Genomic DNA, 12,260 nt, shown 5'->3' with positions numbered 1-12,260 from the left:
TTTCTCTTTGAGTTCAATATTAGTAAGATAGGCTTATGCTGTTCTGAGGCTGTCCTAGTTGTGGTGTGGATTGAAATGTGGAGTCAAGAGAATGTGTTGAGCACGATTAATGGCATTTTGATGGCAAGACTGTGACAGAGTGAAGCAACATGCTAGAGTATAATACATTTTTAAAAACAGACACCGAGAAGGACAATGTGCTCTTGGTTTTTTACAAGAGCCCTCAAAATCCTCACAGAAACACAGACCAGCACTTGAGTCTCTTCAACAGCTCACCAACAAGAGAACAACTCATTCCACTCCACGCGAGAACGTCCCCGTGATCCCCATACACTATTTACATCCCGAGTCCACTTTTTTTCTAAGACAGATGTTGAAATCTTCCAGGGCATGTCTCGGTGAGTTGTCACTATGAAAACACAACATGGCAGTTGTTTTTCAGCAGATGTGGCTAGGCAGTAGAGAGAACTCTGAGTGAACAAACGAGAGACAGACAAATTCAGAAAGAATCCCAGAGCTCTGGATTCCATGGCTTCGTCCCAAATGCAAACCTATTCCCTTTATAGTGCACAACTTTTGACCAGAACCCATAGTGGACTATGTAGGGAATAGAGTGCCCTTTGGAACGAAGCCCATGCCTCACTCCACTCTACCCCAGCCACACAATGTTTATGAAGCACTGAAAGCAGGAAGCCAATCACTCTGTTGTCTCATGAAAGTTCATCTCTCTTAACAGACTTGGCTTCAAAGTTTACTCACTCATGTTGAAAAGCATCTGGGTGAATTGGGGACATCGAGCCATCAACATTTGGTTTAATGGGGATCACCCCTTTTCATCAGCTGATATTGACTTCATGATCGAAGCATAGCTTTCTCATGCAGTTACCAGACTGAAGAAGATGTTGGTCATCTGTAGGTTTATTGTCCAGTCATCCGATGACATTTACTGGCTGACAATTCATTGAATTTCTCATTGATTATCATTCAACCCCATTGCCATGTTCTACAATTTGATGGAACCCAAAGAAACATTTAGCTAGGCCTATATCTTCCACATTACAGACTAATAATTCAACGAGAGGACTCAATAGCAATAGCCATATGAGAGCAGCAGAGCTGATTTGGGTTTCCTCTTCACACTAACCAGCTTTGACAGGCCCAATCAGAAGGTAGATCTAGAAGCTTAGAGATGCGTGCTCTGCTCACAGGGACACTGTATCCCAAATGGCCACCCTATTCCCGAGATTGTGCACTACTTTTGACCAGAGCCCTATGGGCCCAGTTGAAAATAAGCACACTAAAGGGAATATAGGGTGCCATTTGGGATGCAACCATGGAATAGAATGTCTCCACTATGCAGTCAGAGGCTCCCCAGGTCAGTATGAAACACCAACTGAAGTCTTCAGAGGAACAGACACCAAAACCCTAGAGCTGGACAGTTATAGCGCCTGTGTAATATACAGTTGGGGTCATTACTCCTCTAGGAGTTAGGACTTTGATTTAGGGAGACAGATACATCATTGTGCCGTGGTTATGGTCCGTCCGGGTTTAACCATCATCTAGAGCTGGGTTTTGTTTTTCATTGGTTCGACTGCATCAGGGTCGCCACTAATGACTAATAGAGGGCTCTCGCTCCTATTTCTCTGCGATCACATCCTCTTGCATAAAGTGAGAGAGAGAGAGCGTGAGAGAGGGAGAGAAAGAGCGAGAGGGAGAGAGAGAGAGAGAGACATTAGAGCGAGAGAAAGAAAGAGACGAGAAGAGAAGAGCGAGCGTGTGTGTTCGAGGTAATTAACATAACATTTTTTTCTACCACGTCTCAAGGTTTGTGGGGATCTCATAAGTCACATAAGTAATGGTAGTTATGGGTGACTCCCTCTGCAGCTAGATCCTTACTCCCTCCTGTCTCTCTCTCTCTTCAGATAAGCAGAACATTGGCTTATAATGATCTCTACACAAGACAGAGGAGCTGGAGATCCGTGAGAGACCTTTCTAGCTCCATTAACTACAGTACACTACCTCCCTGACGATGACCAAAATCACAGAGACACCGTCGACACATCGTTAATTATGGTCGATGTCAGCAGGCACAGTGTCAATCTTCTGTGTAAAACTGTAAAAAAAATAAAAATAATAAACCTAAATAAAAAAAGTTGACTTGGATGCCACTGAAAATGCTGTGATTGTTTTCAGATTTCAAAGTTGTTGAACCGTTCCAAATCAAGCCAAACTTGATTTATGATTTACTGTAAATTCAACTCAATAACTGACAACTGACATTGATTCATGATAAACCAACATTATGCATATTCAAGCATACCATGAATTATGAATTGATAGTTTGTTCAAAGTGGAAATGTATTTTCTCTTTGTCTGAAGCACCACAACAGCCCCATATACAAGCAAACAGTCCATTAATGTGTTAGGGTTAGAAAACCTCACTGTGGTAAACATCTCCATGCGTTGCCATCGCAATCTGGGTCTGTTCATCAGCAAACACATAAACACAGTAACGACAGGAATTTAGATCCTGACTGCAGCCAAATCTCTCTCTCTCTCTCTCTCTCTCTCTCTCCCTCTCTCGTTTATTCACCCGTGTTGTAAAGAAAACATCTGTTTGCTCCACTGGGGGGAAAAATATATTGTGAGGAATTTAGGGCAGGAATCTATTCAATCTATCTCAAATAGTTTGCTGCTGTGATGTCAAACAACAACTCTAGCTAACTTTTGAGTCTGCAGGATATTGGTATATTCTTCTTATGTACAGATGTAGGATCTTAATTTGATCAGTTTCTCACAGCAGGAAAAGAATCCTGCAGCAATCGCAAATATAGAGGTTGCTACATTTTTCAGCTCTGTCCACCTGCTGTTGCCAGAGATTTTAATGTTAATCTCTCTACCATTATCCACCTCCAATGTCGTTTTAGAGAATTTGGCAGTACGTTCAACCGGGCCTCACAACCGCAGACCACGTGTATGGTGTCGTGTGGGCGAGCGGTTTGCTCAACAGAGTGTCCCATGGTGGCGGTGGGGTTATGTATGAACACAATTGCATTTTATCAATGGAAATTTGAATGCACAGAGATGCCGTGATGAGATCCTGTCATGCCATTCATCCACCGCCATCACCTCATGTTTCAGCATGATCTGTACACAATTCCTGGAAGCTGAAAGTGTCCCAGTTCTTCCATGGCCTGCCTACTCACCAGACATGTCACCCATTGAGCATGTTTGGGATGCTGTGGATTGATGTGTACGAGAGTGTGTTCCAGTTCCCGCCAATATCCAGCAACTTCTCACAGACATTGAAGAGGATTGGGACAACATTCCACAGGCCACAATCAACAGCCTGATCAACTCTATGTGAAGGATATGTGTCGCGCTGCATGAGGCAAATGGTGGTTACCAGTTACTGACTGGTTTTCTGATCCACGCCCCTACCCTTTTTTTATGTCTGTGACCAACAGATGCATATCTGTATCCCCAGTCATGTGAAATCCATAGGTTAGGACCTAATGAATTGATTTCAATTGACTAATTTCCTATGGGCAGTAACTCAGTAACACTTTGAAATGGTTGCATGTTGCGTTTTATATTTTTGTTCAGTATAATTCCAATCTAATCTCCTCCCCTGTATCTCTCTAGACTCGTTTGAAGCAGATGTCTGCGGGTCAGATAAGGAGTTGGACGAGGAGACGTGCCAGTGTGTTTGCAGGCGACAGCTCCGGGCCTCGGGCGCATGCGGACCCCACCGCTACCTGGATAAGAACACGTGCCAGTGTGTGTGTAAGACGCTCCCCTCGTCCTGTGGGCCGCACCAGCTTTTCAATAAAGACACGTGCCAGTGCTCCTGCGCCAGGACGTGCCCCAAGCACCAGCCGCTCAACCGCACCAAGTGTGCCTGCGAGTGCAACGAGTCACCCAACAGGTGCTTCCTGAAAGGCAAAAGGTTCCACCAGGCCACCTGCAGGTAAATACAGTTTGATGATGATGATGATGATGATGATGAAGGATGAGAAGGATTGTTGAAAAGGAGGAAGACGACATGGAGAAAGGGAAAGAGTGGAGGATAGGGATAAGTCTGATGATGACATTCCAAATTGCTAGCGTGACAACCTTTTCAGATCTTTTCAAACGCATATTTCCATCGCAGACCGTATACATTAGCGTAGTCATTGGTAATTTCAGGCAGCCAGTCAAGACGAAGGACTGAAGGGGGGGATGAGAACCTCTCTCCATTGATCAATGTGGAAAGAAGAGACTAAGTGACTTAGAGGAGAGTGTGGTTTGGAGCGTTCCTGACTTATTAATGGCATTCCAGTTCCAGTTGAATCCAGTACTCTGCTGGAGACGAGACCAGGGCATAGGGCTCTTGGTCAATGTAGTGCACTAAATAGGGAACAGGGTGCCATTTGGGACGCAGCCTAGGTATAAGTCCTGTTAGATCCACGCCGCTAAGCCCCAAGGCTGTACCACAGCTGTGTTTGCCAAACCCTAAAATGACATGGCTTGTGTAAGACTAACCCTCTCCAGCTGGTGTCTATCAGAGCCATGCTAAATGTACTTGATTCAGGACATCCAGCGTCCAGATTCTGGGTAACGGAGAGAATGTATACGGCCGCACATCCAGAGCTGTAGCGTGTTCTATCATTGAGAACGCCAACAAAGCGAGAATGACGGACTCAAATAGAAAGTGAAGAGTTATTGTGTCAGCGAACCAATGGAATATATGAATTATATTAACTGATGAGTACAATTGAGGACTCAAAAACATGTGTGTTGGCACACAGAGAAACTCATATGACCTGCTGTACCATATACCCTACGTGGCCAAATGTATGTGGACACCCCTTCAAATTTCTGGATTTGGCTATTTCAGCCACACCTGTTGCTAACAGGTGTATAAAAATGAGCACACAGCCATGCAATCTCCAAAGACAAGCATTGGCAGTGGAATGGGCCGTACTTAAGAGCTCAGTGACTTTCAACGTGGCACCGTCAAAGGATGCTACCTTTCCTACAAGTCAGTTCCTCAAATTTCTGCGCTGGTCAACAGTTAGTGCTGTTATTGTGAAGTGGAAACATCTAGAAGAAAAGTGGTAGGCCACATAAGCTCACAGAACAGGACCGCCAAGTGGTGAAGCGCGTACAGAGTAAAAATCGTCTGTCCCTGGTTGTAACCATCACTACCGAGTTCCAAACTGCCTCTGGAAGCAATGTCAGAACAACTGTTCATCGGGAGCTTCATGAAATGTGCTTCCATGGCCGAGCAGCCACACACAAGCCTAAGATCACCATGTGCATTGCCAAGCATCGGCTGGAGTTGTGTTAAACTCGCCGCCATTGGACTCTGGAGGAGTGGAAAAGCGTTCTCTGGAGTGATGAATCACATTTAACCATCTGGCAGTCCGATGGATAAATCTGGGTTTGGTGGATGCCAGGAAATGCAACCTGCACGAATTGATAGTGCCAACTGTAAAGTTTGGTGGAGGTCTGGGGCTGTTTTTCATGGTTTGCCCTTTAGTTCCAGTGAAGGGAAATCTTAACGTTTCAACATACAATGACTTTCTAGATGATTCTGTGCTTCCAACTTTGTGGCAACAGTTTGGGGAAGGCACTTTCCTGTTTCAGCATGACAATGCCCCTGTGCAGATAGCGAGGTCTGTACAGAAATGGTTTGTCGAGATTGGTGTGGAATAACTTAACTGGCCTGCACATAGCCCTAACCTCAACCCCATCGAAGACCTTTTGGATGAATTGGAAAGCCGACTGCAAACCAGGCCCAACATCAGTACCCGACCTCACTAATGCTCTTGTGGCTGAACGGAAGCAAGTCCACGCAGCAAGTTGACATCAAGTTGAAAGCCTTACCAGAAGAGTGGAGGCTGTTATAGCAGCAAAGGGGGGACCAACTCCATATTAATGCCCATGACGTTGGAATGACATGTTCGGGCAAGTGTCCACATACTTTTGGCCATTTAGTGTATAAATGTCCGTGACATGACATTGCATGACTGGTAGGCCATACATGTTCACTTTCCAGATGCCCTCACACACAAATTAGACATAAATCATTTTCATTTCAAAGCTGACAGCTCCTTTATTTTTTAGAAGTCTGCAAGGAGAGAAGTCCTGTGAATACAAATCTGCCCAGAGTTGTAAATGAACTTGCAAGTCTTGCACATTACACTGCGATTAAAACACTGACATAAGGGCTGCCCATTTACCAGTGATCTCACTCTTCAGGTGATGTTGCCAGTTCTGCTCCTGTGGTCTTAAACCAGTGCCAGGGTGATAAACTATACCCAGTTAGTCAATATGAGCCCTCTTTAAGGGCTTGGTGTTCATTGGTCATAGTACAACATATTTCACTTGCAAATAAAAGGTTTCACTGCCTCAGTTAACTGCTAGTTCCCCCTGCCTGAAGGAACAACCCACAACCCACTACGGTGACCCCTTGTAGCCCCACGTTAATATGATTTATGACTATCCATCTGCAGTAAGGATCCAATGTCGGGAACACGGCCGATAGAATAGAATCAGCTTTCGTTTCTTCCTGTTTTTATTTGATACCAAACTTACTAGAAAAGGTTAATTTCCTGAAGAAGCCTGAGGGACTTCCTTATATCGATGCCATAAAATGGACATATACTGAGTAAGAGGTTGTACCACGTAGGACAAATATTAAAAGAAAGAGTATACCAGAATGGACTAATAAACCTGTGGTTATGTATATGGTTAAAACTCCTGCACGTTACATGATTTAAAGGGAAATTTACAAAAAATGCTACTTCATATTCATCACCTTCTGCCCAACCCAACATCAATATATGTGAAAATGGCACGTTTCTGTGTTTTGTAGTAAAAAATACAGAGGAAAATAAGTGTTCCCGATGACATCATCGGTGTGCATCGTGATTTTAACCAACTATGAGCATTGCCTACTATTTGCCTACTATTTGTCTACTAATGTCACAACTTCCTCCGAAGTCGGTTCCTCTCCTTGTTCGGGTGGTGTTCGGCAGTACCGGTCTTCTAGCCATCGTCGATCCACTTTTCATTTTCCATTTGTTTTGTCTTGTTTTCCTACACACCTGGTTCTCATTTCCCTCGTTAAGTGTTGTGTATTTAACCTTCTGTTCCCCCCATGTCTTTGTGTGGTATTGTTTGTTGTACGTGCTTGTGCACATTGTTGCTGGTGCGCGTCGGGTTTTGTACCCATGTTGGTATTTTCTTTATGCCGTTGGTTTTGAAACTAAACTGCTCCGGCTATTGCCTAGTTCTGCTCTCCTGCGTCTGACTTTACTGCCACCAGTTACGCACCCCTTACAACTAATTAGTTGATGATGTCATTGAAACGCGCCATTTTCCCATATGTTGATGTTGGGGTGGTGCTGGAGATGATGAATATCAAGTTAAAAAAAATTGAAATGTACCTTTAACATGAATCGTCTTTTGTCTTCCCCTAGCTGCCACAGACCACCTTGTGACGTGCGGAGGAGTCGACGCTGTGCATCAGGTTTTTACTTCAGTGAGGAGGTCTGCCGGTGCGTACCAACATACTGGAGAGGACAGGATTAACTTTGAGTTCACATTATGCAGCTGACCTTCTACCCGGTTATAATGATTAGAATTACTATTATGCTAGCCGCAATCGTGTGGAGAAGTACCTAGCCTGGACCTAGGTCGGGAAATGGTTGAAAGGACACATAGTTTGTGGGCTACTTTGGAATTATAAAGTGACACTTGGGAAATATTATGGACATATTGATGTGAACCCCAAATATCATGAGAGGATCTAATGAAAAGACTGAAGGATGGGGAGAAATTGAAGGCGAAGCCTTATTTTTGTTATTTTGTATTTGTTTGTTATTCGTATGTCAGATATTGATGATATAATTTATTGCCACTAAATGTTTGCAACCTTTTTGTTTATTCCAATTTCAATCTTTCCAAGAAAATACACTGTGATCGATATGTTTGCATCATGTGATGCCTCTTTAAAATAAAAGTTGAATATTGTTAACGTATTTCTAATCTAGTTTATCATATTGAATTGTAGTTACTGATTGTAAATAACTAATGTGCACACTTATCTTACAATTATGATCATAATTCAGGCTATATTTACACAACAAAAATGTCATTTAAATTTCCATATGAATTAACACAAAATAGTATGTCATTTCTGTACTGCCATCCACAGCATACACATTTATGTTAGATACTTGAAAATATACTATATATCACTTGTATCTTTGGTCAACCACCTCACCAGCCATACTAACATTGGACTCTCAGTTCTAGGATCAGGGCCATACGTTTTTCCAGGTTTGAACCATTTTATGACATGATGAGGATATCCTATGAATCTAAGTCACCAGTAGTAAACCTCCAAGGAAGGGATACGGTGAACTAATACATGAATCCTGCCTTGTCAATGAATGAATATTACTACTACTATAGAAAACCCTAATCAGCTAAATGGACTAGGATATCCAATCTACAGTACAGCAGTATGAAGACCAGTATGAGAATGCTCTTAATTCTCTGACCAAAACTCATTGGACAATGTGAATGGATGTTTCAAAGTCTACCATGAATGACACATCGGGACAAATGGTTACTAAGATGTTTCTAAGGTGCTGACTCCGTATGGGTTTAAACAAGAGCAGGTCGAGTTCTTGTTATAGTGTTGAAGTATGTCATGGTCATTTTCTACGTCAACTGTATTTGTATTTGTTCCTATGTTTTTCTACTAGAAAATAAATCACCAATTTCGCAAGACGCACAGCTATTCTGAGTCAGTGATTGGACTGATGTAACTGACTGTTGAAAGATTATGTGGAAGCAAATAGTTCCTTTTTACTGGCCCTGTCTTTTGTCTTGTGTGCAGAGAAACTAGAAATGGATGCAGAAAAGCGTCTGGGCGGAAGGGCAATGAAAGAAGGCAAGATAGATGGACTGTGGGTTTTGGCTTATTTCAACTGGAGAGTTGGAACGCTTTAATCTTGACATGGATATGCAAGCTAGCCACCGGGTCGGTATGTGAAAGACCACAAGATGGCACTTAATAAATGTGCATTTATGAGCTTTGGAACTGGCCTGGGTCCACCTGATATTCACACACACTTTTTGTCTGAGCACTGTAAATATAGTAAATCATTTGCTGCTCTTGTCCCACGCCAATGCATCTGTATGTGTGTGTGTGTGTGTCTGCCATATTCCTGGACAAGACATTCCCATTTTGGGCCTGCCTCAACTACTAGAGAGACCGCTCATTACGGTATAAAGTATTTCAAAGTATTTCATAGCCCCCCAATAATGTCGTAAATTCATAGTTCCATTGAGAGGGGTGAGAGGTATAAAGGGGGTTATTGCTGGTCTCCCCAGTTAAACAGAGCTCCACCTCTTTCTTATTTACACACCAGGTGGGCCTGGTCCTCCTGAACCCCCAACCCTCACCCCTTAACCATTGCTCACTTCACCAGTGCAATGCATCTGGAGCACATTACCTCCATTACCTCCACCTATTCACTCTCTGTTACACTTCATCCAGACTCTTTATCTTCCACCCAGACTCTTTATCTTCCACCCAGACTCTTTATCTTCCACCCAAACTCTTTATCATCCACCCAGACTCCTTATCTTCCATCCAGACTCTTTATCTTCCACCCATACCCTTTATCTTCCACCCAGACTCTTTATCTCCACCCAGACCCTTTATCTTCCACCCACACCCTTTATCTTCAACCCAGACTCTTTATCTTCCACCCAGACTCTTTATCTTCCACCCAGACTCCTTATCTTCCATCCAGACTCTTTATCTTCCATCCAGACTCTTTATCTTCCACCCATACCCTTTATTTTCCACCCATACCCTTTATCTTCAACCCAGACCCTTTATCTTCCACCCAGACTCTTTATCTTCCACCCAGACAATTTATCTCCACCCAGACTGTTTATCTTTATCCAGACCCTTTATCTTTATCCAGACTCTTATCTTCCACCCAGACTTTTTTATCTTCCACCCAGACCCTTTATCTTCCACCCAGACTCTTTATTTTTATCCTTCCACCCAGACTCTTCATCTTCCACCCAGACTCTTTATCTTCCACCCAGACCCTTTATCTCCACCCAGACTGTTTATCTTTATCCAGACCCTTTATCTTTACCCAGACCCTTTATCTTCATCCATGACTCTTTATCTTCCACACAGACTCTTTATCTTTATCCAGACCCTTTATCTTCCAGCCAGACTCTTTTTTATCTTCCACCCAGACTCTTTATCTTCCACCCAGACCCTTTATCTTCCACCCAGACCCTTTATCTTCCACCAGACTCTTTATCTTCCTCTATCCCAGACTCTTTATCTTTATCCAGACCCTTTATCTTCCACCAGACTTTTACCTTCCAACCCAGACCCTTTATCTTCCAACCAGACTTCTTTTTATCTTCCACCCAGACCCTTATCTTCCACCCAGACCCTTTATCTTCCACCCAGACTGTTTATCTTTATCCAGACCCTTTATCTTTATCCAGACTCTTTATCATCCACCCATACTTTTTTATCTTCCACCCAGACCCTTTAACTTCCACCCAGACCCTTTATCTTCCACCCAGACTCTTTATCTTCCATCCAGACTCTTTATCTTCCATCCAGAGTCTCTATCTTCCACCCAGACTCTTTATCTTTATCCAGACCCTTTATCTTCCAGCCAGACTCTTTACCTTCCACACAGACTCTTTATCTTCCACCCATACCCTTTATCTTCAACCCAGACTCTTCATCTTCCACCAAGACTCTTTATCTTCCACCCAGACCCTTTATCTTCCACCCAGACCCTTTATCTTCCACCCAGACTGTTTATCTTTATCCAGACCCTTTATCTTTATCCAGACTCTTTATCTTCCACCCATACTTTTTTATCTTCCACCCAGACCCTTTAACTTCCACCCAGACCCTTTATCTTCCACCCAGACTCTTTATCTTCCATCCAGAGTCTCTATCTTCCACCCAGAATCTTTATCTTTATCCAGACCCTTTATCTTCCAGCCAGACTCTTTACCTTCCACCCAGACTCTTCATCTTCCAGACCAAGACCCATTTATCTTCCACCCAGACCCTTTATCTTCCACACAGACTCTTTATCTTCCACCCAGACCCTTTATCTTCCATCCAGACTCTTTATCTTCCATCCAGAGTCTCTATCTTCCACCCAGACTCTTTATCTTTATCCAGACCCTTTATCTTCCAGCCAGACTCTTCCACACAGACTTTTATCTTCCACCCATCCACCCAGACTCTTTATCTTCCACCCAGACCCTTTATCTTCCACCCAGACCCTTTATCTTCCACCCAGACCCTTTATCTTCCACCCATACCCTTTATCTTCAACCCAGACCCTTTATCTTCCACCCAGACTCTTTATCTTCCACCCAGACCCTTTATCTTCCACCCAGACCCTTTATCTTCCACCCAGACTCTTTATCTTTATCCAGACCCTTTATCTTTATCCAGACTCTTTATCTTCCACCCAGACCCTTTATCTTCCACCCAGACTGTTTATCTTTATCCAGACCCTTTATCTTTATCCAGACTCTTTATCTTCCACCCATACTTTTTTATCTTCCACCCAGACCCTTTAACTTCCACCCAGACCCTTTATCTTCCACCCAGACTCTTTATCTTCCATCCAGAGTCTCTATCTTCCACCCAGACTCTTTATCTTTATCCAGACCCTTTATCTTCCAGCCAGACTCTTTACCTTCCACCCAGACTCTTCATCTTCCACCAAGACCCTTTATCTTCCACCCAGACCCTTTATCTTCCACACAGACTCTTTATTTTCCACCCAGACCCTTTATCTTCCATCCAGACTCTTTATCTTCCATCCAGAGTCTCTATCTTCCACCCAGACTCTTTATCTTTATCCAGACCCTTTATCTTCCAGCCAGACTCTTTACCTTCCACCCAGACTCTTCATCTTCCACCAAGACCCTTTATCTTCCACCCAGACCCTTTATCTTCCACCCAGACTCTTTATTTTCCACCCAGACTCTTTATCTTCCACCCAGACTCTTTATCTTCCACCCAGACTCTTTATCTTCCACCCAGACTCTTTATCTTTATCCAGACCCTTTATCTTTACCCATACTCTTTATTTTCCACACAGACCATTTATATTCTACCCAGACCCTTTATCTTCCACCCAGACTCTTTATCTTTATCCAGACTCTTTATCTTCCACCCATATTCT

At 43.2% G+C, this 12,260-nt stretch overlaps 1 protein-coding gene across 2 annotated transcripts in view; it reads left to right on the top strand.

Moving 5' to 3' along the window:
* Window positions 1-8,787, top strand: part of LOC112234531 (vascular endothelial growth factor C) — a 55,570-nt gene extending 46,783 nt beyond the window's left edge. For both annotated transcript variants that reach the window (XM_024402694.2, XM_024402693.2), the window contains exons 6-7: window positions 3,646-3,970; window positions 7,470-8,787. In XM_024402694.2, the coding sequence (XP_024258462.1) occupies window positions 3,646-3,970; window positions 7,470-7,581 (437 nt within the window). In that variant the 3' untranslated portion in view covers window positions 7,582-8,787. The remainder of the gene's footprint in view (window positions 1-3,645; window positions 3,971-7,469) is intronic.
* The last annotated feature ends 3,473 nt before the right edge of the window (window positions 8,788-12,260 follow it).

Source organism: Oncorhynchus tshawytscha, linkage group LG11 (genome assembly GCF_018296145.1).
Source record: "Oncorhynchus tshawytscha isolate Ot180627B linkage group LG11, Otsh_v2.0, whole genome shotgun sequence".
In the NCBI taxonomy this organism is placed as follows: domain Eukaryota; kingdom Metazoa; phylum Chordata; class Actinopteri; order Salmoniformes; family Salmonidae; genus Oncorhynchus; species Oncorhynchus tshawytscha.
Note: the sequence above shows the minus strand (reverse complement) of the source record. Positions and strands in the feature narration are given on the sequence as shown.